At 37.4% G+C, this 27,545-nt stretch overlaps 3 protein-coding genes across 8 annotated transcripts in view; 1 reads left to right on the top strand and 2 right to left on the bottom strand.

The window, feature by feature from the left end:
• Positions 1 to 4,792, bottom strand: part of LOC117415050 (N-acyl-phosphatidylethanolamine-hydrolyzing phospholipase D-like) — a 23,956-nt gene extending 19,164 nt beyond the window's left edge. The window contains exon 1 of one of the 4 annotated variants that reach the window (XM_059027147.1): positions 4,712 to 4,792. Coding sequence is in view for 1 of the 4 variants with exons in the window: in XM_034024979.3 (XP_033880870.1) it covers positions 2,410 to 2,435 (26 nt within the window). In the remaining 3 variants the exon portion in view is untranslated. The other 3 variants (XM_059027146.1, XM_059027145.1, XM_034024979.3) reach the window with 3 other exon arrangements.
• Positions 3,038 to 10,919, top strand: LOC117415725 (mitochondrial-processing peptidase subunit beta-like). 2 transcript variants are annotated; one of them, XM_034026443.3, is made up of 14 exons: positions 3,038 to 3,196; positions 3,546 to 3,683; positions 4,197 to 4,283; positions 4,527 to 4,656; positions 4,733 to 4,931; positions 5,063 to 5,142; positions 5,382 to 5,494; positions 8,065 to 8,208; positions 8,459 to 8,619; positions 9,194 to 9,279; positions 9,540 to 9,628; positions 10,380 to 10,455; positions 10,553 to 10,641; positions 10,783 to 10,919. In XM_034026443.3, the coding sequence occupies exons 1-13, from the start codon at positions 3,110 to 3,112 to the stop codon at positions 10,615 to 10,617; spliced, it is 1,455 nt and encodes a 484-aa protein (XP_033882334.1). In that variant the 5' UTR covers positions 3,038 to 3,109; the 3' UTR covers positions 10,618 to 10,641; positions 10,783 to 10,919. The 2 variants fall into 2 exon arrangements, with proteins under 2 accessions (XP_033882334.1, XP_033882333.1); XM_034026442.2 differs by lacking the exon at positions 10,783 to 10,919 and having other exon boundaries at positions 10,553 to 10,749.
• Positions 10,694 to 27,545, bottom strand: LOC117415724 (dnaJ homolog subfamily C member 2-like). Of its 2 annotated transcripts, none has more exons than XM_059027142.1 (17): positions 27,442 to 27,545; positions 25,793 to 25,983; positions 25,328 to 25,403; positions 24,695 to 24,793; positions 24,376 to 24,517; positions 24,098 to 24,178; positions 20,394 to 20,459; positions 20,036 to 20,127; positions 19,055 to 19,176; positions 16,210 to 16,359; positions 14,168 to 14,256; positions 14,010 to 14,079; positions 13,316 to 13,500; positions 12,695 to 12,795; positions 11,938 to 12,048; positions 11,512 to 11,672; positions 10,694 to 10,834 (listed from the first exon to the last, which is right to left on the bottom strand). In XM_059027142.1, exons 1-17 carry the CDS (start codon positions 27,446 to 27,448, stop codon positions 10,766 to 10,768), a joined length of 1,812 nt encoding a protein of 603 aa, XP_058883125.1. In that variant the 5' UTR covers positions 27,449 to 27,545; the 3' UTR covers positions 10,694 to 10,765. The 2 variants fall into 2 exon arrangements, with proteins under 2 accessions (XP_058883125.1, XP_033882332.1); XM_034026441.3 differs by lacking the exon at positions 27,442 to 27,545 and adding an exon at positions 26,937 to 27,366.

Raw genomic sequence — 27,545 nt, 5'->3', positions numbered from 1 at the left:
TCGGCCTCTTTGCACAGCCTGGACACGAACTGGTGATGGCAAACCCAAAAGGGGGAAGCACGAGTGTCCAGCACCCTGAAGGGGGGAGCACGAGCATCCAGCACCCGGAAGGGGGGAGCACGAGCATCCAGCACCCGGAAGGGGGGAGCACGAGCATCCAGCACCCGGAAGGGGGGAGCACGAGCATCCAGCACCCGGAAGGGGGGAGCACGAGCATCCAGCACCCGGAAGGGGGGAGCACGAGCATCCAGCACCCGGAAGGGGGGAGCACGAGCATCCAGCACCCGGAAGGGGGGAGCACGAGCATCCAGCACCCGGAAGGGGGGAGCACGAGCATCCAGCACCCGGAAGGGGGGAGCACGAGCATCCAGCACCCGGAAGGGGGGAGCACGAGCATCCAGCACCCGGAAGGGGGAAACATGAGCGTCCAGCACCCAGATGGGGGGAGCACGAGCATCCAGCGCTGGGAAGGGGGGAGCACGAGCGTCCAGAGCCCAAGGGAGAGCTGCACCAGTATCCAAAGACAGAGGGAGACTACCTGCTGTTTCCAACTCCACCAGCAGAGAAAGATTGCCTGCTGTTTCCACCTCCACCAGCAGAGGAAGACCAGGACGTGATGCTGGCATTCCTCCGCAGCCACTGCATAGGGTGCTGAGGAAAGCATGGGGGAAAACAGCCCGGCCGCAGTCACTGCCATAGTGGCCAACCCCAGCATCACGACTGTTGCTGACTCCATCACTTGGCTGGGGGCTCCCCTCCCGGCTTCACCAACCGAGGGTCCACCCTTGCTGTCGTCTTCCAAGGGACCACTCTGGCCCTGTCCCGCATGGCCTGGGGTTGCCTGTCCCGCACGGCCTCGGGTTGCCTGTCCTGCACGGCCTGGATCTGTCGAGCCTGTAACGCTTGGGGCTGCCGAGCCTGCAACACCTGGGGCTGCCAAGCCTGCAACCCCTGGGGAGACTGGTTTGCCATTGCTAGGGGATGCCCGTGTGCTACTGCCGGGCGATCCTTGTCGGAGATCATTTGCTGCTGACCGGGGATTTGCTGGGATTGGAGGAGCCAGCCCCGGCGCTGTCAGCTCATCTGCTGACAGCATTACCACCTGCAGCACTTCCACTACCAGTGGTACAGCTGGAGGAAGAACTCGCCCCACTGTCAGCATGTCTGCTTACAGCATTGCCAGTAGCAGCCAAGCATTGTCTCCTCATTCGAGGAGACAATGCTTGGCTGGTTTAACTTCCATTCATCTCACCGATTTGAGCCCCATATATCTGAAAGTTTACGGTAAGAGTGCAGTTATTTTTTTTTTGCAAATATACCTTATAAAATACGTTGAATACGTTGATTATACGATTATACGTTGATTATAAGTATGATAGTAACTGCGTGTTTAGAAGCTTAATATTCAGTATTAATAATTGATTTTAACTGGTTTTGTGCTATAAATTATTATACAAGTTCTCAAAAAGATGCAGGAGAATTAATCCGGTTTACAGCTTTTATGTGTGTCCGTCAGTCTGACTATTTTTCAAACTCAACACAATGAATTAAACTTAGTAATCAGACTCACTAGTAACAGAGTAATAAAAAATAAAAGATATCACATTATTTTTACAGAGAATTACATTATTTTTTATATACAATTACCCATTTATACAGTTGGGTTTTTACTGGAGCAATCTAGGTAAAGTACCTTGCTCAAGGGTACAACAGCACTGTCCCCCACCTGGGATTGAACCCACAACCCTCCGGTCAAAAGTCTTGCGCCCTAACCACTACTCCACACTGCTGTTTGTGTGTGTGTGTGTGTGTGTGTGTGTGTGTGTGTGTGTGTCGTTGGGTTCAATAAATGCAGGGGAAAGTATGGCATAGCCTCCCCAAACGAAACCGCCTATGGTTTTAACCTCTGTGGCTTTTTTGTGAAAATGGACGATTTAAAAAAAATGCCATAATATTTTTAAGTTTAGTCAAAACTTCACAACAGTTTTTCACATATGTAGCATGTTTTTGTTTGTTTGTTGCAGACACAATCTGCAAGGTAGCAAACTGGGGAAGAATGACTTCTGCCCAGAAAGTCAGCATTAGTTGCAGTTGCTTGCTACTTACATTTTAACATTGACCAATCCATAACAAGATACACCAAAATTGGAATCTTAAAAAACAAAAATAATAATCTAAGACAATTATGTGAGTGACACCTCCATTGGCTTAATACATTAAAAAAAACAAAAAAAACAAAACATTTTCATTATACAGTACTGTAGTTGTATTTTCTGATTAAACAGCAAAGTCTCAAACAATATAACTTGCCTCCCTGTTTCAACCACTGAAATGATCTGTTGCTGCATTAAATTAGCACCTCTGTATGTTACAAACTCCGTTGTATTTATTTATAAATAAGATATTCACCTTTCTTTGATCTCTTCCTTTTCCATGTTTTTTTTTTTTTTTTTTGGCACAGGCAGCACCAGAAAACACCTGGAGGAAGTCTGCAAATATTTCAGGACTTTACTACACACACGCCGACAGCTGATGCAGGAATTGAAAGCCTGAGTACCTTAATCGAACTCCATATGTCCCCCCTGTGTCTGACCATAGTTGGCTATAGCTGAACGAACTTTAGCACCCTGTAAGGAAGTCCTTACTTACTGATTTACAGAAGCTAAGAGGGTTATAAAATGGAACACAGCGCCTCATACATTGTGCTTGCCTACTGTACTATTATACACACTCACCAGTTAGTCACATGGTAGGTTCTGTGTACCCAAAACGTAGCCATCTTGGTAAGGTAACAATCTACACAAAAAGCCACTTGCTCTAAATAAGTAAATTAATCTATGTGTATTGCTTTACAGTTTCGGTTCTTTTATCTAATCCGCTCCTAGCTACACTTTCGTCTTAACACTTAGAAATATGGCTCTTCTGTGCTCTAGTAAAATATTCTTCTATGAAAATAATTGATATAGACCCAGAAAGGAATGACTTGAATATGTTTCATTGCATGTAAAGGCTCACAAATTAATAGATGTTATACAACTGTTCGCCGTGTTATTCCGCAGATTACGTGATTTGCACACGTGTTGCGTTACGTTACGTGAGTTTAAGCAATATGGCGGCGTCCTTGCGATGTGTGTTTGGTTTTGCTGGGAGAGATTTCATCAGACAAAAACTATTTAAAACAAGAGCCACGAGCAAAGTGGGTATTTTGATAAAACAGAATGATATGCTTTCAAATTAGTAATTTAATATATAATTAAATATTTCTGTGTTAGCGCTAAAGTTTCACTTACTGTAACGTGTTCCTGGTAGGCAACACTCAGCTTGCTGCAGTGCAGTGTTTATCATGAAAATGTTTCTTGGATTCGGAACATTGACCTATCAGAATTCAGACGGTCGTAAAACAATACATTTCCATTTGTACCCAATGACTGTATTTCTTCTTATTCTTTAGAACTTGCTGTAACCCCATCTGACAGATCAGTTTGTAATCTTCTGCTTTATAATACAAAAATTAACACACACTGTTTGACTATTTGTTTTCTTAGCCTATTTTAGGTTTGAACAGATACAGAGCCTCACAGGCAGCAAGTCAAGTGGTTTTAAATGTACCGGAAACTAAAGTAACACCTCTAGAAAATGGACTTCGGGTAGCTTCAGAAGATTCAGGACTGACAACGTGCACAGTAAGAGTCCTTTGAAAAATGTTTCGACTATAACTTTGTCTTCAACTGTTAATTAAGGAAAAGACTAAGCATAATTATTGTAAATAAATACAAAGTGAATAGAAAGTAGTTTGGTAGTCAAGTTTCTCTATTATCTAGGACTGATCAAGATAGTTTTACTCTATAATTTAAGAATTTATGTATTAACAAAAAGGGTAATTATCTGATGTTTTTATTGTACAAAATCATCGAGGAAATATACACATTGACCAGGTGGATGATTTATGCTATCATGAAATACTGTCACAAAGAATTATACAAGACAAATAAAAGAAACAATACCTACCCATAAGATATTACTATATAGCATGTAAATAAACATAGACCTGTATTCTGTAAATTTTGTCATTAAAATGGAAGCCAAGGTTTAACTAGATTTACATTCTTCACAACAAGGATCTCTGTTCAACACATAAGCAGATATTTAAACCAGTGAACTGCAGTTTTTCTAAGGGGGCCACTTTGTCATTTCAGGTTGGACTTTGGATCGATGCAGGGAGCAGGTATGAAAATGAAAAAAACAATGGAACAGCACATTTCCTGGAACACATGGCCTTCAAGGTAAGTTTTAATGTTGTCACATACATTTAGTTTAGTATACTCTTAATGCTCTTACATTAATGTTATTTAGTATTTCTATAAAAGTCCCTTTTTGTTGAAGAATTTGTTGAAGCAATTACAAAGGCACATTTTTTAAAACAATTCAGCAACAGTTGGGTTCTCATGTTTGTCTTAAGAGCAAAGGAGACAAACTCTTTCTTGGAATTTAGGTCATGATGAGTGTGCCTCTTTTTTTCAATGCAGGGTACTAAGAAACGCTCCCAACTGGACCTTGAACTGGAAATTGAAAACATGGGAGCTCACCTGAATGCTTATACTTCCCGGGAGCAGACTGTGTATTATGCTAAAGCATTCTCTAAGGACTTACCCAGAGGTACTTTGGTAATGCACCTATTTTCGTATGTTTTTGCTCATCACAAGTTAATTACCTTGTATTTGTATCTCTCCAGCTGTGGAAATCCTTGCTGATATTGTCCAGAACAGCACACTAGGAGAAGCTGAGATTGAGCGTGAGCGAGGGGTCATCCTCCGAGAGATGCAGGAAGTTGAGACCAACCTCCAGGAAGTCGTCTTTGACTATCTCCATGCTACAGCCTATCAGGCCACAGCACTTGGACGCACAATCCTGGGGCCAACTGAAAACATCAAGTGTGTACCTCTTCTTTATACACTAATAGCTGGTTTCACAGACCCCGATTAGCACTAATCCTGGGCTAAAGCCAGTTTAAAACAAACAAACAACAAAAAAAACGAATTAAGGCAATTGACTTTGTTTGCAGATCTATCAACCGTAATGATCTTGTGGAATACATCACCACACATTATAAAGGGCCCAGGATAGTACTGGCAGCTGCTGGAGGTCAGTTTTTTTTTTTTTTTTTTAAGGTTAAGCATAGATTTATAAGACAATTTTAATTTAAGCTATTCAGTTTTATTTATTGATTTTTTAAAATGTTTTTTGCCAGAAAAAGATAGATACATTTTCATGTTATAAATATACTGAAAGTATAGACAACCCTGTTAAAAATGAGATAATTTGTTGGTGTAACATTCGCTGTGCTTGTCTATGATGCCAGCTTGTATTTTGCTTTGATTTAGGAGTATCACACAATCAGCTGATAGACCTTGCAAAGTACCATTTTGGGAACTTACCCTCTACGTACAAAGGAGATGCTCCAGCCATGCCTCCGTGTAGATTCACAGGCAGTGAAGTATGTATACCCATGTTTTACTACCTCTCTTCTGTACTGCAGCTTGAGTGGCCTTGCATTGAATAAATGATGTGTGTGTGCAGGGTTAGAAACTAACAATATTGTGCTACCAGTCCAAAGGACTAGTACCTTTTGAAACTTGGTAGTCCTAATGTAAACTTACTAGTCCTTATGTGACGTGCCTAAGTTGGAATCAACAACAACAGTTGGGGTCCCTAAAAATAGGCTTAGATTTTATTTTGGTAAAAAATAAACACCGTTATAAATTTAGATTTACATTTTATTTTTATTTTTTTAACAAAGCACCTTCATAAACGCTCATACGGATCGATCAATCACCTGTTTGCACCTCGTTAGTGAGCGACTCAGCTGTGTCACCTTGCCGACCACGAGTTGACACCGATGACACAAGTAAAATGTTTATTTTATTGTACATTACATGTGTTACTATTTACAAAAATGCTAGCTGGCTATAAATTACTATCTAGAATAATTAATGTACTCACGTACGCATGCAGTCTTCACTAAAGTCCCAATTTAAAGACCGTACGTTTCACTGTAGCCCTCGGGATGAAATTGTTAGCTAGGTGGCTATTTTATTTATTTTTTAATTAGCAGTGGGAGAAAACTGCTTCAGCAAGTACAGTAGAATCTGCCAGAACTGACGGACACTTAATCTACTATACTATAGATACTAATGAGAGCATAACAAATACAAAAGAAAAACAAGTGAAATGCAGATCTTTTCAAGAAAGCTGGCAGACTTTGTATAAATTGATTTTATATTTTTAAACACTGCAATAACAGTTCTGATTGTGAAGCATCCACACTATATAATGACAGAACAGGTGATTTATTTGCACTATGCAGGACCTTATTTTCCCCCATTGGTGCTTGAGCGCCGGTGCGCTCACACAATCACCGCTTGTGCACCTATTATCAGTGATTAAAGCCTGGTTTTCAAACAAACTGATTATCGCTCACCAGTACTGTACTTTACACCAGTGCTTTTAATTACAGACAGCGAGTCCCAAGCTTTGAACGTGTTACTGTTTATAGATAAGAACTCAACTTTATTATCAATATTGTGTTACTATGTTTTAAGCAACTTACTACGATAATGTTCATTATGGTAATTGTTTATTAGTTTTAAAATGTTTAGTAAAACGTGGCCTATTGTTTGACCTTGTTAGTACAACCGGACCCCTTTGCTAATGACATCTTCAGTCAGGGTCGTAACCCAATATAAATCTCCACATTTTTGTAAAATGACTTTACACTTCAAAAGATGCAACGCGTTTCAGTAAATTAAGTTCAGAGTACTGTTTTCTAAGCATTATTTGTGAATGCTTATTCACCAAACCTTGTTTTTTCTCCTTTGGACAATAGGGTTGTTATCGTTATGTTTACACTGGAAATGTGTCAGATTTTACACAACAGGATTTGTTTGAATTAATTTTGTATACCATGCTCTATAAAAAGAGGACTTACTGTTCCCTTAAACTGTTACTGTACAGAAGCGCTGGAACAATTTTTATAGTGTGGGTGCTGAACGCCATAGAACAAAACGAACCCATTTATGCAAAGCCAGGGGTGCTTCCGCACCCCCAGCACCCCTTTTACTGTGAGAGGAATTTTTTTTTTTTTAAAGCATTTTAACTCGATAATGATCGATAATCGTTAGAATTTGCACGATATGTCAACGTCATGGTTCGATTTACAACAGTAAGTGAGGCAAGGTTGTGTGCTAAATATGAGTTCATATATTTTGTTTAAATATAGCTGTTACAGAACAAACTCTCACTGCAGCATAAAATTCTGTCCGTTGAGTTTGTGAACATCGTATTCATTTACATTGAGTTGGATTTGTTTGAATTTTAGGAAGTCAGAAAACACTGAAAGCAAAGTTTTTATGACTTTTTTTTTTTTTAGTGTTTGCAGCATATTTTGTAATATATTTTGTGTAACATCAAAAAATCGCTGTCATTTTTGTTCATGAGGTTGCAAGCAATCACATGCCAGAATTTCTAAAGACTGATTTTATATATATATATATATATATATATATATAATTGCCCTGGATAAGGGCGTCTGCTAAGAAATAAATAATAAAAATTAGTGCTGTTTTCTTCTCTGAAAATGTTCTACTCTGCTAAATATTTTGAAATTAAAGGTATAGCCTCATGCTTGTTGAATTTGCCTCCACATATGGAGTTATTGCTGTATCTCTCTGTCTCAATGTGTTGCACTCTGCATTGCTTGCCCCCTGTTGCTGTGATACATTTTATGGTTTAAAAGTGAATTATCAAACTGTTCTAGAACAAGTTAGAATTGAGCTGACCTATTAGGCTATATGTGGTCATGTGCATTAAAATCAACTACATGGGACCCTGTTGTGAGACTTGCCTGGATGAATACTTTTTATGGAAGGCTCTGCTGCACTACAAAACTTTCATACTTGAACACTAAGTCCACCATGGCTGTAAACCTGAAACAAAATGAAAATGTTTTTTTCTGTTGTGCATAATTTTGAATCACCATGTATACTGCATGTTTCTTTTAACTACAAGATACGTGTAAGAGATGACAAGATGCCCCTGGCCCACATTGCTATAGCTATAGAGGCAGTTGGCTGGTCTCACCCAGACACTATTCCCCTCATGGTGGCGAATACACTGATCGGTAACTGGGACCGCTCCTTCGGAGGTGGTGTGGTAAGCATCGGATACTTTTTAGCTTTTCCTTTCTTTGCCTGAGATAAAAAAAAAAAAAATAGTAAATGTAAGAGCACTTCAAAATTACCCATGAATCTAGAGTACAGTGTGTGTTTTTTTTTGTTTTTTTTTAAATATGCAAACTATATAAATATAATACAAACCATTTAACCTTTCTTTTACCATCTTTCTCAGCCAGCTTTAGTTTCTACTGATTTGCTAACTCTGTGTTTGCATTATTTCTCTGTAGAATCTGTCTAGCAAGCTGGCTCAGATGACCTGCCAGGGGAACTTGTGTCACAGTTTCCAGTCTTTCAACACCTGTTACACTGACACTGGGCTCTGGGGTCTTTACATGGTCTGTGAGCCAAACACCATTGAGGACATGATGCACTTTACCCAGAGAGAATGGTATACTACATTTATTGAAAGAACTAATAATATTCATTGAAATCTTGGTAATTGCATGCAGAACAAATCTGGTTGAAAAAAAGACATGTACAACACAGTAATATTTATACTTTAAGTTTCTGATAATAAAAAAATTACAATACTGTTGATAAATGTTTGAAGTACAGTAGTTGTCTAGACATACTTGGTAATCCAAAGCTGGACATAGCTTGATCTCCATTTAATGTTTCACAGTACTAAACATAATTATTTAATATGGGGAGGGGGAGGGGGGGGGGGGGGGGTATACCCTCATTATTTTACATTTATTAAATAAAAAAATGCTTTTAATAGTATCCAGATAGAAGCAAAAAGTACAAATACAAGCAAACAGGAAGACCGAAGCCTTCAAGGGAGGAAGTATGTTCTGTGGGTAAATTCCAGGCTTTTTTGAAAAAAGAATTTTACAGATCAGTTGGTTTGATTTTAATTTTTAGGGTGCCTTAAGCAAGATTTTAAAATCGGTCCATTTGTATTACCACATCATATATGTTTACCTACAAGATATAATTCAAATGAACTATCTTCTTTTCAGGATGAGGCTTTGCACAAGTGTTACTGAAAGCGAGGTTGTTAGGGCCAAGAATCTTCTAAAAACAAATATGCTGTTGCAACTTGATGGTAGTGTATATTTCCTGTTTTCCCTTTTTCATTTCTATTGATTTATTGATTTATTTTTTCCTACATAATACCCTATGAAAACCCAGCATTGGTATGACTTCAGTTCTACTCATTGTAGAATTAGTATAAGTACAATTTGCGGTAAAGAAGAATAATTTGTGTGTACATACACTAGTAGCATTTCAAAATGCAATGTTTGTTTTTCTTTTTAATGAACCTTACCCGTCTGTGGTAAAATTTAACTCTTACTATTGTTCCAGGGTCCACACCTATATGCGAGGACATTGGTAGGCAGATGCTGTGCTATAGCCGTAGAATTCCACTTCCTGAACTTGAAGCAAGAATTGATGTAAGTAATAACTTCATGCTCTTGTCTTCACATACAGTAGCAATAAGTGGGTGCACTGCAATGGTAGCATTTGTGTAAGTGAATTAGAGCACCAAAACTTGTTTCCATCAGAACAAAACAGTTGTTACTATTGTATTGAAATGAAATTAACAGATGGCTTCACAAACCCATTAGCACTAATACTAGTATGGTGGTATTTTAGCATGTTACTGTATTTTATGACTATAAATAATGCCCATACACTAATTCAGATGATAGAAAGCAGCAACAAAGTAATCAGATAAACAAAACTAGTTTCATGTGTCCAGTACATGCATAGTAAACGAAACTATCAAGCTCAACAAAAATAAACTGACCTGCTCACAGAAACATCTTATTTACTGTAAAGCAGCTTCCAGATATTTGCACTAAGGATCCAGACGTTAGGCTGCAGCACCCCTTTGAACCAGTTGCATCCCTTTCACTTCTTTTACAATCTTGTGCGGTTCACTGCTTATTCCAGATTCACTCTTGATCAGGACTGCAGTTAAAGTTTTATTTTCTTTTAATACTTTTGCATCATTAGTTATGTTTTTTAAAATCAGTAAATACAGCTCATGTTTAAATAAGTCTAGGTAAAAAAAATAAATAATAATAAATCACTGGGTAATTACAAAAATACAAGGCCAGCTTTCTGAAAGAGTACACTGTGTGCTTGCTGTATTTGATTATAATTTTGGATGACCCCTAATCATACATTTGTTTTATTTAGGCAATAGATGCCAAAACAATTAAGGATGTTTGTACAAGATACATCTACGATAAATGTCCTGCTGTGGCTGCTGTTGGTATGTTAAGACTTTTATTAATACCAGTACTATATTTTACAAGAATTGAAAAAGCTTCCTGTGGTTTAATATTGCAACAAATGTATCTCCCTTACAGGTCCAATTGAACAGCTACCAGATTACAACAGGATCCGAAGTGGAATGTACTGGCTAAGAACATAAAGAAAAATCTATTAAAAGTAAAATGTATGTATATTAAGTTAAATAATAATGTGGATTTGTCAGTGATAGCCATGTACACTTTGTTTGTATTTTTTATTATAAAATAAAGACAAACACACAACAATAAAATAACAGCTGGTTGTACTTGTCACTTTTTACTTTTAGTGGAAACGTGTTCCTGGGCAGCTTTCTTGGCTTTAACCATCTCTACTAGTTCCTGTTTGGAGAAAAGTAAAGATGATAAATACACATGTATTAATCAATCTGCAGTACACAAAACAACCATGTTCATTACAAGCCTATACAATCACAGTTGAATTAATTAAAATTACGATCAAATGTGTAACAAGGAAAGAAATTATCTAAATAATGCACAAGAAACACATGTTGAAATCAGGACAATTAAGATGATCATGCATTTCAGGTAGTGTGATTTGGTATGACAATGTACTGCACTCAAAACAGGCTGGTATAGGAAAGATAACTCACTCAAAACAGCAAACCATTAATCTAAATATACAGTAGAACCCCAGAGTTACGAACACCAAACTTACAAACCAACTGGTCTACCGAATACCCCACTCTTAACTGGAAGTATGCAAATCACTGCTGTATCCTTGTATTATTCACCACATTAAGGCTGTAGACAGCAGGTGTACACATTTATTAAAACCATTGAAAACTCATTTTCAGAGTTGCATTCCACTTACGAACAACCTCCATTCCCAAAGTGTTTGTAATTGAGGTTCTATTGTACTTAGTACTATGAATATCTACTCCCCTTTTAATTTTTTTGTACATAAAAGACACTGCACTATTTAGAAGTCTTTCTGCAAAGTAAGTTATGGATTTAAGCAATAAAATATGTAATAATGGAAACCTTGGACAACTTGCCTTGTATCTCTTCATGCAGTCCTTCTTAGACCTGCCAGGAACAACCCCAGCTATCTTCTCCCATCTCTCAGGAGTGCTGACTGGATATGTTTTTAGAGCTTGTTCCAAGAGCTTTTGCTCTTCAGTTGTCCAAGGCGATGCAGTTCCATCTGCACTTGAACCTGGGAAAAAATGAAACTTGGATCAGAAAATTGGTTGGCTTGTGAGTTGACTCGTGAAAGTACACATGTATATATTGTGCTAGATACTGTACAGTGACAGCAATTGTGGTAGCTTTTTTTTTTATGTACATCACTAATTTTAAAGTGCTGGGTTTACAATACTTGCATTGCCTATCCATTTCTGGCATATGGGTTTACTTAAGGCATTTGAACAGATCAGTTAGAGTGATAGTTAGAAAACTTATACCTCATTTTATAAACTTACCTTCAAACCTTTCTGAAGGCACTGCGTTGTCCACAGTTGGAGGTACAACAGAATGCTCCTTTTTAAACTTCTCAAAAGCTTTCTTGTTAATTTCATCTTTCTGAATAGGATCTAGAAAAATAAATAATTTGTAACAGTTTTAATCAAAAGCAAAATTGTATACAAATTATATTGTGATGGGCTCCCATAGCTTGATCGCCAGTTCCAATCCAAGCTATTCCAGTGCCAACCGTGGCCAGGAGTTCCCAGGGGGTGGCACACAATTGTCCAAGCGCTGTATGGGCAGGGTATGGGTTAGGTCGGCTGGGGAGTCCTTGGCTCATCACACACCAGCGACCCCTGTGGCTGGCCCGGCACCTGCAGGCCAGCCTATACGCAATTCAGAACTGTGTGGTCCTCCGACGCTAAGTTCAGAGACGGCTGCATGGTGGGCTTGCAGAACGAAAAAAAAGCAGACGGCTGACAGCACGTTTGAGGACGCGTGTGCTCGATCTCGTCTCTCCCAAGTTAGTTGGGGGGTTGCAGCCAGGTTAAATAATAATTGGACATTCCAGAAAATTGGGAATAATGAACAAATAATTGTATAAAAACAAAACAAAAAAATGTGCTGAAATGTGCAGTCTTTATATTCGTCTGCTTCCAAGTACAGCATTTTACAGCATATTAAATGTAGCAGACACTGCACACACACTTACTTTACACTTTATACTCAAAATGGTGGAAAGAATTTGAAAAAAGATCCAGCTCTCAAACATACCAAGTTTTTGTAAATTCTTGGCTTTATTTATGACATCCTTGGCATTCCTTCTGATTCCACTAGTGGAGTGCAAATTCATGTAGTTGGCAATTACTTCCCATCTAGGAAACAAAAACACAGATTTACCATAACAATCTACCATAATCTGGATGGCTATTCTTCAAGTACAATTAGTTTTGTTCTACTACTTAAGTACACTAAATGTGCTTTTTGTATAAAAACATTACTACTGTAGCACTAGCTTCCTACAAAATTTAAATGTACTGTATTTAAAACATAACATATTGGATGGTTTTACTGTATATAGTTAAGGGCATTCCTACACCTCAGCTGCCAAAACGATTCATCAGTGATGCCAAGCCAGTTTAGCAATAAGAAAATCATTGTCTGATTTCACCCCCTAATGAAACTCCCTACAACACTTACATGGATTAAGAATTATTCTTGCCCTGACGGTATCAGGCATGTACTTATAAATCAGTAGCAAATAAAAATGTAATTTAATTACCGACACCACCACCCACCTACATACCTTAGCACCTGCTTTGTACTGTAGATCAATCAAAGTGCACATACAGCATTTTTTTTTGAGAGCCAAATACTGACAATAAACTTCAATACCTAGCATTAGTTCCAGCAGGAAAAAGGTTGACAGCTTTAATAAGCAGCTGCAGGTCATCCTCGTTCCAGGTTTTACTCCCACCTCCAGCACCGCTACTCGACTGTTCAGAACTCTTTGAAGACTGGCGAGCCCGGGCCTCTGCCTCTTCCTTCTCTTTCAGGAGCTGGGCATTCACCTCCTGGATCTTCATTCAAAACAGCACGAGTTAACGGTATGAACAGCTTGATTTATATATTTGTTTCATATGAAAGGATTGTGTCACATTCATTATTTAGATTATAAAGACAGAGCTCCTCCTTTATAATGCTGTAGCCAGTTCCATTTGCATTCGTCTTATAACAAGAAAAAGTGCTAGTGGAATGGCATTATGAGGCAAATGAGAGCCGTGGCCATATCGCCTTATAACTCGTTCCGCGATATAAAAGGGGAGCACTGTAAAAGGTTACATTTCTAAAAAACATGCTGCTGGTTTCACAGACTGATCTTGGACTATCCAATGTAACTGTGAAACCAGCTAAAACATTTAAAATAATAATAATAAAAAAAACACACCTGAATGTAAACACCAATTAATATGGTATGCACAAGTTTACATCCATCTAGTTTTCTATTCAAATTTATCATTAAGGGTCTAGTTATAATACATGCATTATTTTATTTTAAAATGTACTGCTATTTTAAAGCATTACATACCATTTTCTCGACAGCAATCTTGCTTTCTTCCTTTGTACTTGATGCAAGCACTTCATTCAGAGATTGCATACTGAAAGAAGAGTGTACATTCACTTAAAACCTGCCCTTTGTGTGTGTGTATATCATTTTTTCTTAGAATGCTTTGAAATGTTTAGTACCTCAAAAGCTCCAGGCGATCGCAGAGTTTTTCAACTTCTTCCATCATTTTCACACTTTCAGATTCATTATCAGCAAAGTAGTTCCAGTTCTAAAAATAGAAGAAAACTGAGCTTGTCAAGAAAGAAACAAACCAAAAACAAACTTTTAATAATCAAAAATATCTGACCCAAGTACTTATATATATATATATATATATATATATATATATATATATATATATATATATATATATATATATATATATACACACATACATACAGTACATCTTCAGGGTTTGAAATTAGCACCCGCCACCAGCCAAATGCGGTTTCATTTTGGCTGTGGTGGGTAAATTTCACACGTACAAGCCACAGTGGCGAATCCGATTTTTTTTTTTTTTTTTTTGAGTGTAAATGATTTTGCGCCCTCTAGTGTTAATCTTTTATACAAACACTGTACTGTACACTGCAAATCAAGCGATCAGTGGTAAATACTGTCTGTATACACATCATGTGGAGATATTTTGAAGGCACCAAAAAAGCCCCCTAAAAGAAAACAGATGGACAAAGACCAATTACAGGTGCACTCCAAGAGACAAATACAATGAATTAGTACTTTATAAAATTCGAAATTCAGTATGTAACTGCACATAACAAGTACCTTAAATATAAACAAGGCGGCTTAAACTGCCAAAGAACCAACTCGATTATTTCTACAGAACACGTCTGTGGGACGCACAATGCAATAAGTAGTAACATTTTACAAATTTACATTTTCGCTAAATGTAATTAAAATTGTATATGTTTAAACTGTACAAAAACATAGCAGAATAACAGTAATCAGCAACTGTTTTTTTTCCCGCCTGGCGTCACAAATGCCTCTGACTGTCATTTACTGTCCCGGGTGTACCTTATTTGCGCAAAATACCTACCTGTGGAACAGGAAAACTACATTTTAAACAGGATCTGTTATAAGTGGAGTGCACCTGTATCGAAAACCGGAGAAAAAAATAAATAAAAGGGTTTGCAAGTTCATTGAAAAATTGAGAATTGATCACAACGGACAACCTCGTGAAATGCTCATTTTCGACAATACCAACCAGAACATGTACTGCTTGGAATGCCGGTTGTATTCACAAGAGAGAAAAAAAAATCAATGTGTGTCAGAAACAAGTCTCTGGAAGTTGGAGTGTCAGAGAGAGAGAGACCTTTCTCAGATGTTGTCTGGATGTGTGAGTTAGTATTGGATTGTTATAACATTTGTGTTGTATACAATGCTCATAATTTGATACATTCAACACACTTATACTATGCCTATCAACATTGAGTTCGTCCCACTAAAATTTAAAAATACAATAGCGTCCCTTCTACAAAAGAAGAAAACATGGAATTGTATTCTGTGTTAATACAATTCAATTTTATTCTATCCGGTGAAGTTTAAATTTAACACAGTGACTGCTATTTTAAACACATTGTATTACAAAGTGCCCCAGTCCAATGCATTCTGTTATTATTTTATGTGCTACAAACCTCTCAATTACTGATAGGAAACCATAATTCAACCACGTTAAATAAACTAAACTCTTATTTGGTATTAATGGTGAACGTTGGAATTTACTATGACTGGAATCACATTTATCTTGAACTGACACTTTTTTTTAAAACTTGCAAAACAATTAACGGTTAGCAGATCCTCAGTCAGAGAGTGTAACACTATAACCTGGTGGCTAGTGTCACGGAAAAGTTCATTTCAAGCCCTGCACCTTTGTTTAGTTTTAATACCAGTCAGAATCTATTTGTTGCACAACTTGTGGTTGCAGTTTTACTGTCTGCCCCCTTGAGATCGTTTCAACAGTACACAGCTCAGCATTTTCTTGTTAAAGAAAAAAAGAAAACCATGTGATGTTTAGTTATACTGAAAGGATAGCTAGAAGATGTTTTTTTTTTTCATGTTAAATCAGTCTGGAAAATGCTTTTCCATGTACTAAAACAGGTGGTGGCATAAGTAACATGCATTTCTGAGTGTAGCTGCTGTCATTAAAACAAAAGCACTGAAAGTCTACCTTGCATGTTGTCCTAAGTTTTTGCCTCTCTTTTTTGCTGGCTTTCTTCTGAATTTCTTTCTCTTTCTTGGCCTGCATGGCCACCTGTTTGGCTTCCTCCTCTTCCTTCTCCTTGGCCAGGCGAGCGGCTTCAAGCTCAGCCTGTCTAGCCTGGAAACATGAATGAACATTTTACCAAGTGAAGCAGAAAAGTGATTTCTTTGATCCTTAATACAAGGCTTTTGTTACATTACAAAAAAACATACACTACTTCTACATCAAATTAGTGCTTGGCAGGATCAGGGATGGGCACATGTAAACGTTTATTCAAGTAATCAATTAGAAAATTACTAATTCATATAATGCATCTTGCAAAAGGTTTTCTGATAAGATTGACTCCAAAAGAGGGCTGCTCTAGGAAAAAAAAAGTGCTGCGCTAAAGACAATGAATTAGACTACTTTATTCGCTTGGTTTCTGCAGGAACATCAACAGGGAGGCATATAGGGAGTTCCCGCATCAGTGCGGGCAGAACCTAGTAAGACAAGCTGCGGTGTGAATTTGTTGTTTTTGGTGTGGACCAGGCCAACGGGCCGGGAATAATCGTCTCAATAAACCGTGGATTCAAGCAAATTGTGTGCATCTCCTTCCTTCATTTTCCACTGTACGCTACAATATTAATTTGGCTTGTGGGCAATGTAAATCAATTCATGAATAAAAATGCCAATATTTGTTATAAGGTGAAAGACAAATAACACAGTCTCCTAATTATGGACCCTGACACCTGCATTATAATGGGGTAGCACTGCACAAAAGAAATACAGGTCGGCACCGCTTTAATCGGGATGAAGGAAAAATATCCTGAATAAGCAGTTGTCCGAATTAAACAGTTGAGACAACCTTAGTCACACTTGGTTTCTTAATGAAAAGAAAGAATGAAATCACATCACATTATGATTAAATGTTAAATAGATAATTTAAAATATGAGTCAATGTTTTTATTCCTAAAACAAAATTAAAAATCGCTGTTTTTCATTTCTACATGCAATGAAAATGAATGAAATCACTTATTACAAGGCGAGGCACCTGCAATGTTAACACGCCAACTTTTTGTAACAGCAGCCTGAGGAACCACAGGAGACTCCTCCTTCTTCGAGTTCAACATAGTTTACACAAGTCACAGTGTAATCATGTACTCACTGCACTGTGCTACGCGACCTGTCTTGCTCTGAAAAGCGATCTCCAGTCATCATTTGAAAATAATGTAACACAATTAAACAAAGTGACGCTAAACTAATTGAATTCCCAAGGTTTTTTTTTTTTGTTTTTTTTTAAATTTTTTTTTATCATTTTCTCCCACTTTAGAATAGCCAATTATTTTTAGGCTCAGCTCACCGCTACCATGCCCGCGCTGACTTGGGAGCAGTGATGACGAGCACACGCTGTCCTCCGAAGCGTGTGCCGTCAGCCGACCGCTTTTTTTTCACACTGTAGACCCACCATGCAGCCACCTCAGAGCTACAGTGTCGGAGGACAACACAGCTCTGGGCAGCTTGCAGGCAAGTCCGCAGGCGCCGGGCCAGACTACAGGGGTCGCTGGTGCACGGTGAGCTGAGGAGACCGGATGCGATACTAATGACATGTCACCCCGCCAATGACATTTAAAAAACAATTTGGGTAAGAGCAGTAAAACACATTATTAACCAACCAGGCACAAGGTATATTGCTTTATTACAGCAGCTTAGATTCACTTGTGTACCAGTTCTCTGCACATGGAAACCACATTTTCACAAAATTTCACTAGTAATCTTCAAAAACAGCACGAGTACTTTACGCCTAGCTAATTTACATATCAACCTCCACCTTTCCCCTTCATTTGCATGACGTCGGGTGAAAAGCCCAGTTTACTCGAGTAAAATAAACTGAGCGAATGGAAACCCAAAAAAAGCATTTTACACAAGACATTTCTCAAGCTAAAAAAAAAAAAAACAACAACAACAACAACAACAACAACAACAACAACATGCATGGAAACTCCTCCAGTGTTACTGTTTATTAAATTTCATTTTTCTGTGCTTATTTGGCTATCTGAGTTAAATAATTTCTTTATTTTCTATTTTTATTTTTCAGGCTTTCTCTTTTTATATACTGTATGAAATTGTTTTCGGTTACTTTCAGTTTTTTTCTGTCACAATATGTATAGTAACTCGACAGTACTTGCACACTTCAATTGTTGTCAATTGCTGTCTTCCACAACGAAATCCTTATGGTCACAGGCATATTCTGGGGTTTTTGCGTGTTAAGGCATTTTTTTTTACATTTCGCCACAATTTGCAATTCTTTTTTTAAATTCCACCAGCGTGGGAATACTCCCTATTACTGTAATATAGCTTTAAATCTCGTGAGCGTGTTACAATCCTCCAATAAAAAATTTGGAATTTGCAACCACTCAGTAATTCAAGTATTCAGAACAAATCAATATGAGATACAAGTCAGGAAGGAGGGACATTGCCCAGCTGCACTGGGAAAGTTTTTTGTAGGTATTTTATTTATTAGTTTCACGGGGAAAGGGGTCAAGCCAATGTGAATTGAGTAACCATTTCCAGTGTTTTTCCGGTGTTTACTGGATATACACCGATTTTATTTTTTTCAAATAGTACCACGATTCTGTACTTTTCGTATTACTTTAATTTTGGTATTATGTAAACATTATTTTTAGCCAGTGGCACGCTATAAGGTGTAATCGTTTAGCAAATTACGTGTATATGATTATTAAAATATACAGAAATGCCTATAGCTAGGCAGGATCCAAGAATTGTAAAGTCAGTAATGAGAGAAACAATGTTATAATTCTAAACCCCATCATACCCTCTCTTTTTCTTCTTGTTCCTTCCGCTTTGCATCAACTTTTGCTTTCTTCTCAGCCTCCTTTCTTGCTTTCTCGTCATCTTTGAACTTCTTTATCCGGGGATCAAAACTGTAAGCAGTGTCTAAAATAGAAATTAATGACAGGACCATTTGAAGTTTAGTAGGGCTTAATAAACCCCCTGAACCCATGTTTGCTCATTTCATCCCCTTTGATCACCTGTTTGTAAAAATAAATGTGAAGCACGGGACTAGCGTTTCTAAAATATCACCCACTATTATGGAGTGTGCAAAATGCATGCATTATTTCCAAACAGCAATTAAAAGGCAACATAATAACTAGTCCCCACGCAAACCTACAGTAACATTTCCTAAAACCTGCAAAGAGAAATGTATTTTCTGTAAATAACTTGTCCAATTCTGCAGCAATTACATTTCAATGAAAAATAGTGTTAATAGGTAAGGCACAGTTAGTTAAGTATGCAGTGACCCACAACAGGGTGTGTGGCAAGACATAGGCCTATCTTGCGTATGCCTGGGTGTGTTGTGAGGAATGAGGCCATAGGCCTTCAAACACCATCAAGTGCAATAATAGGTCCTATAGTCTTTAATGGTACCTCCAGATTGTGACCCTTTCATTACACAAATGGCAAGTATTTTTAAAGTTATACTATTGTTTGGTTTTCCATTATTATAGCAGGAGTAACAAAAAATTAAGGTGTAATTTCAAATCACTTAACCAAGTTCCAGTTTTTTTTTTTCTGAGAAAATAAAAGGAATGAAGCTATGGTGATTTTCACCAACATTTCAATTTTCAAATTGTAATGAAAGAGAGACCATATTTTTCATTTTTTCAATTTTGGGAGACGTACAAATGTAATTGATGAGAGTTACACGGACCGATTACAAGTGTGCATCCCTAGTACAAAGATCTCTTTATTGCTATTTCACTCTGGAATGTGCTTTCATTCAAATACAACATACCCACTAATGTCCTTATTCTATTCATTTCTTCTTTTTTTCTCTGTGCTCGAGCCCCTCTGTTTTGTTTTTCAATCCACCTCCTCTCATCCCGGCTAAAACAAAAATAAATAAATACATGATTACATTTTAAAGCACAGACTGTCTTCATTTACAAACAATTCTAATGCCAATATTTAAATAAGGGGTGGGGGGGTGGGTGGGGACAACAAAAAACATTACATACCTGAGCTTCCATTACATCTTAACTATATACAATATTAAGCACCAAGCTTTATAAAATGTATGAGGAAAATCAGAGGTATACCACAAGTTCAGATCTTTACAAGCCTGTATGTGATGCCAACTCTGGATCACTTACCATTCTGCCTTTTCCTTTTCTTCTTCATCCAAGTAAGAAAATTCTCTCCAAGAGTCAAAGTTGTACCTGAATTGAAAAAATAAATCAATTATATAGATCAATGTAGAGAACATACCTACAATATTTTACCACTGTTACTCTAATTCTAAAGTGCTGGTATACTTCATGAGGTTGATGTTTTATTTTATATTTTTTATTTATTTTAAATCAAGTTTTATTCTATTCATGTATTTAGTAGGGGTAAAGAAAAAAAAAATTGTAATCGTCTAAAAAAATTAGCCGATGTAAATTGAGCCTACAGGCTTGTAAATCAACTTTAAACAAACTTGCTTCTCATAAACAAGAAACACCACAATATAGTAATTGTATGTAAAAAAAATAATGTGATATCTTGTAAATTGTACGTCGAAATAAATAATATAGACCAATTCTTTGCTATCCTGCTTTGATTTACTTGCAGAAACAGTATTAGAAAAGGTGAATCCATATGAACTCTATTTCTGAAAAGCTAACACTACTAGATTTCAGTTTAAGGACATATGCCTTCAAAAATAATTACATTGTTATTTCCAGCCCACATTTATTTCTACACATCAGAAAAAATAAGTAATTCCTAACAATACTTTAAAATACCTTAAATATTACAAATTTGGACATTTATACAACTGCATATTAAATTTAAAAAATTCAACATGAGTACATTTGGCATCATTGGGCCACAAAAGAAAAAGTGCATACATTTTTCTATGTGACTTAATAACTTATTTTTTTCTAACAAAAGGCACTTGAAGTGTCATGGATATTAACATGACTGTATAATGTAGTTCAAAACAACAATTAACAGTTTTTCCTCAAATATGAATACTATATCTACATTTGCTAATAAAATCTGGAAAACAACATTTGATTTGACCACAAATGGATATATGTTAGATGGATATATAATTCAATCTATAAACAAAGATATAATTTTCATTGTACAATTAAAACCTTTTCCTCAAAAATGAATACTGTATCTACATTTTCTACAAAATCTGGAACATTTTACATCTATAATGAATTTTGTACATCTCTGACTTTTCATACACCAATTATGAGAATTCATCACTAAAGTCATTGTAGTTTTATTTTGTATGGAAGTTTTTGAAGCAATTCCTCTCTTTTGTGAGACACAAAGCCAATCCACATTTTTTGCATTGGATGTGAGAGTAGGCTTTTATACAGAGATTACACCTCTGCTTTTCCTCCACATGTTGGGGCCAATGAGCAATCCCATCGAGTCTCACGTCATCCACTGGTGTCCGTGAAATCCTGCGTCTCTGTGCATCACCTCCAATGGAATCCATGGAAGGTCGGCCTCTTTTGCGTTTCAGAGACTTGCCAGCTTGAAGTAGTGCAACATCAGATCGGAAAGTCAGTAGGGGGTTGTGATTAACCCCCAGCTGCTCACAATGGCATCAGTAGAGAAGCCACGCATTGACTACACACATCAACAATTTGAAAGAAGATCCGCAAGTAATACCTCTTTGACCTGAAGTCAATCCCGTCCAGCTCTAAAAGCATGTCATGCAGGTTGACACCTCCCATGTGCTTACTGTAGGTCTTCACAGTTGCTGGTCGTGGAACCTGGCTATACTGCCTTTTAGCAAAAGACCAACGCCTCACACTCAACTGGTGTGCATCCAATGAAAGATGAGATCAGGTGCACACATTTCAGTTGTCAAACCAATTACCAACAGAGACATTTTTGTTGGTTTCTGTATGGTAATCAAAGCTTCCCCTGTCTTTTTTTTTTTTTGGAAGGTCTTGTCTTCCTCTAGCTGACATCCAGGTACACGGTTTGATCTCATTGTGCCTATAGACCAGAATCCCATTTCTTTCAGGGTAGCAACAAGATCATAGGATGCAAACCAGTTGTCAAAGTAGATCTTTACATTCTGGTCAGATGGAAGATCTTCTACGAGTCTCAGGACAATGTCTCCACTTATGCCAAGGGATGAATTCTCATTGGTCTTGGTGGTCCCCTTACCAACATAAACTTCACAGTCATATGCCATTCCACTTGCTCCTGCACGGACAAACACCTTCATCCCCCATTTGTGAGCTTTATTTTTATTGTGCTGCTTCAGAGAACTCCTGCCTTTGAAGGGGGTGATAAGTTCATCAATTGAGTGGTTCTCCTCAACAGGAATTGCTTTTAGATTTTCCTGAACCAATGTAAGAAAGGGGCTCACTTTGAAGAGTGGGTCATATTGTGGTTGCTGTTTTGAGAGCATGTTGCTGTTGTCATTGAGATGAATGGCATTTCGAAGCTTATCAAAACGGTTACAAGACATTACATCAGCTATTGGACTAAATCAGCATGCATTGTTCCAATACATCTGATAGGACGACAACTTCACTATCCCACTCAAAATGTGAATTCCAAGAAACTGTTGGTGTTCCGCTTTGCTGCATAGAATAAAGGTTTGTTTGCTCAGATGATTGGTTAAAAATGTTATCTGAAAACATTGTTCTGAAGTACTGGTAAGGTGTCATTTCATCCTCAGGTGGTTGAGGCAGCTGACCCTTCCATTCCTGGTCTCCTGCAGGTACAACTATGTATTTGGTCTGTGCTTTCCTGTAAAACACACTTGTTGGTATCCCTGCCATCTAAATGATAGAATGTAACTCATCTTTAGAACAGAAGTAACTACACAATGTTGTGCAGGAAATATCTGCTGTCAGAATTTATATTTCAACATAACAATTGCCCCTGCCTCTGGCCCATGCAATACATCCATTCATTATCACAACTGTTTTGTACTGGTTTATAATTTATGTAAAGTGTTTTGTTTAAAGCACTATATGAATACTAAAATATACATAATACTGTAACTAAAAAGCACTGCTGCTGTAGACTTTTACCAATTAAAGCATCACATTTATGGAAAAACAAACATCACATGGTGCACTGCAGTGCATGCAGCAGTAGGAGTGCATGCTATAGGCCCACTGACTCCATTTGGCATCACACATTTTTATGCTTCATAAAAATAATCAAAATGATTTTGAAAGTTATAAAACACTTTTTGACACTAGGTACAAACATCTATCAAACATGTTTGCAGGAAAATAAATATATTTTATAAAAATACTTCTCAAAGAATTGAAATAAAATTGGAATAGGAGTTACTAATCTTCAGTTCATGCACTCTAAACTACATGACCATGCAAGCCCTTTTTCTCTAATATCCCTCACCATTGGTCCAGATTTTAACCAATAGCTGCCTTTAATACCACCAATGTTGACAAATGTTTATTTTGAGCATAAATACTGAAATCTAAGCCCCTAAAACAGTGATTCCAATTGGCATCGCTGGGCTGGAAAGGGTTAACATATGCCTTCAAAGATAAATAATTACATTGTTATTTTCTGCTCAAAGGTATTGTAAAAAAGTTGGCAACCGGGCAGCAGTGTGGAGTAGTGGTTAGGGCTCTGGACTCTTGACTTGAGGGTTGTGGGTTCAATCCCTAGTGGGGGACACTGCTGCTGTACCCTTGAGCAAGGTACTTTACCTAGATTGCTCCAGTAAAAACCAACTGTATAAATGGGTAATTGTATGTAAAAATAATGTGATATCTTGTAACAATTGTAAGTCGCACTGGATAAGGGCGTCTGCTAAGAAATAAATAATAATAATAATAATACATTATTCACTTACCAAAATGAATAAAAGGCATCAACCTCTTCAAATGATGAACTCATGTCACCCAGGTTAGGAACATGTTTTTTGTTTGTCCACCTTGTTAATGAAAAATAGATTAGTAAAACCCCCAATCTTCGGGAACATAAATAATCAAGTCCATAGAAGAAAACCTCCAACACCATGATCTCCTATAAGGCTCAGAATGTGGTTTAAAGTCATCTGAAATCCTGAGCTTTATTACTGTAATACACTATTATATTCTAGCACTTTTTTGAGCCAGATCGGATTCTCACCTGGCATTCCTTTCAAAAACAGGTGCATAAACCTTGAAGAAGTTTTCTTTGCCTTCGCTTTTTGAAGGTACTGCATTGTCAAACGTAGGATCTACACTGTCAAATGCTCGCCGCTTCACAGGATCTGACAGTATTTCATAGGCTGAGATATGAAAAGAAAAGATATTAGGTTATGTATCTTTGGTGTAGGTTTCAGTGCATATAACAAGAGCAGTGACACATGCTAACCCACACCACCTTTAATCTCTAACCAAGTTAAAAAAAAAATGTTATGGTGTGCTTGCCTTCCGATTTACATTCAGTATTTTTGTTACTGCACCTTTTGTTATGCAGGTGAAATAGTCATTGTCTCCTTCCACTATCTTCTCTCCAGCTGCTTTCCTTTTGTCAGGGTGGTGTTTTAAAACTATTGCTTTGTCTGAAAATACAGAAGAATACACTTTACAATGCTATTTTGTTCAATTACAGTTACAATTATGCTGCAGTAATTACAATTATAATTACACTAAAAAGTAACAAATCGCTACACACAGTAATCAGATAAATACAGTTTCGTTTTTTCTAAAAAATGGGATCACTAGAAGTGGTCGCTCAATGTAAAACACAACATGGAACTGAATGATTAAGCTTGGAAGGGTGTGTAATTGAACTGTAATTCATCAATTATATGGTAAATACAATTATGCAGGCGTGCCAAGGTTCAACCACAATTACATTGCAATTGCAATTAATTGCAATTTACAATTGTAATTGAACCCAGGTCTGCTTTATACCGTATTTAATTAACACATGTATTTATTGTGTTGCTTGTATTTGTTTTATTGTCTAACAGTACCCCCTTATAAATGAGGCCTAGTGTCAATGGGTAAATCTTCTGTATAAATAAACACTTAAAAAAAGTAGCAGTGTTTAATATGTGAATCGCAAACCACAATATAAATATGGTACTTACGAGCTGCTTTGATTTGTTTTTGTGTTGCCTTGTACCTTAAATGACCCAGACCAAACACTGCATAGTGATCCTGATTCTGTAAAACAAATGTTAAATCACCTGTGTTTTTAATTAAACTTGATCATGCAGAATAATACATTAACACAACCCACATAAATAACTAAACATCATATACAATTGTCATATACTACTCAAACTTTCTATTGTAAAGAAAAATACTAATAAAAAAAGTAGTATATAAATCATATGATTATGATTTTTCACCCCCACAATTTCATCCAGCAGCCTGATTATTAAAATATTCATCATTTTCAACTCCAGTGGAATGCCAACTCCACAGCCAAGGAGTCTATGAACATCAAAATGACATCACTACAGCTCTAACCTTCGCCATATTAAATGCATTTACAAAAATGCCAGCTAGTGCATCAAACATTAGTAAGTTCTTCGGTGCCTTGGCGTTACCTTCCAGTCTTTGGGGTCTAATGTTTGCAGCATGGGGTACTCCTCTAGCTGCAGATCTTCATCTTCAGATTCTTCAGAAAGCTCCTTCTCTTCCTCCAGCTCCCGGAAAGAGGCTGAAACAGTTCGGGTCCTTCTTTTCAAGAACGCTTCAAACCACCTTCCCACCGGCTCCACCTGAAACTGCACCGAAGCTGCAAAGGCAACAATACACATTATAATCCACGGAGAGTCAAAAACTGCAGGTCTTTTAAAACACTAAACTGCGACCAATCACAACAAGATACATCAAGTTACCAGGATGTTTAAACGTACCATTTATAAGGCAGCCCTTTATACCGCGGAACCAGTTATCAGAGGTATGGGCATTGCCTCATAACGTAATGTAATGTAGTGTAGTACAGTACACCAGAAAGAAAAAGCTCAATGGCCGACGGTTACAATCAAAACCGTGCACTCGGCACAATGTTCTCAACCTACGGTTCAAATAGTGTCGTCGTACTATCAAGTGATCTAAATGCGCCACAGTTATTAAAGACAACATGTTTTTTTTTTGTTTTTGTTTTTTGTAAGTGGCTGTACCTGATTAAAAAAAAAAAAAAAAGCTCAATGTAAAGTCAAGACAACGCACTTCATTATATCTTCTTCGATTATCATATTACTGTGTAAATACATCAGCCAACATGGTTTTCCAAATATGTATTATTATTATTATTATTATTATTATTATTGTTATTATTATTGCGTTTTTATATATAGGCCAACGCAACTGCTGTTTCTCAGAACTTTCGACTGCCTCATACAACCGGCATGTAGGCAAATACTAGAAGCGGCTTGTGTTATTTCCCACTTATGTTTAATTTAATTCTATACATAAATTAGTACAAAACACTAAAGCTCTGTTCTTATGCGGCACAAATAATTAAATGAAATGCGGCTGCATGCATTCTTTTTGGCACGCATTTGGAATTCAAACATAACGTATACTTTTGGAGAACCGACCGATTGACCGTAATTGAAAGCAAATGACAACGATAATCCAGGTATGTATCCCCGTTCTTTTGTACGACACAGCCATCCCAGGTTACCAACATATTAATACAGCTTCAATCAGCAGTATATTCTCAGCTGCAAACTACTTCCTTACCTGTAATGGCATTACAAACAGCTGTAACCTGCCCTTCAAGTGCTTCTTTCAACATTATCGGTCCTTTGGTGATTTCAGCAGATGATCATTCAAACATGTATTTCTAGACTTAATGTTTCAGTTGTATTTAGAATTGTTTGAACCCTCTGGTCTCACCGTGCACCACATGGACACATTCAATTCCAGACTTCCAGTTCAATGCGAGTGTGTTACACACTCCACCGTCTCAACGGCAACACAAAGGGACTTGAATATTCAGTTCTGGTTCCGATTTTGAACAATACACCCGTTTTTGTCGTGGCACAAAACTAAGGGAGATAACTATTTTTTTTATAGTAGTACTACAATCATTTTCATAGATTTAGACACACAAAAATGTCATTGATAGAAATCAATCGTTTAATATACAGTAAAATTAACCTCTGTTGGTTATGACACTATTTTCCGCAGCGTAAGAGTGTGGTGAGGGCATCAGATGATTAAGGCATTTGCCAAGCACTCCTACCTTTCATTTCCAGAGGTCGGCAACTCTACGAAGTCAACCCTAACCCTGACCCTGACCCTAAACTCTAACCCTAACCTTAAGCATCAAAAACCGTACAACCTAAC

This window comes from Acipenser ruthenus, chromosome 7 (assembly GCF_902713425.1).
Source record: "Acipenser ruthenus chromosome 7, fAciRut3.2 maternal haplotype, whole genome shotgun sequence".
NCBI classification, from domain to species: Eukaryota; Metazoa; Chordata; class Actinopteri; order Acipenseriformes; family Acipenseridae; genus Acipenser; species Acipenser ruthenus.
This window is presented reverse-complemented; position numbering and strand designations above follow the sequence as displayed.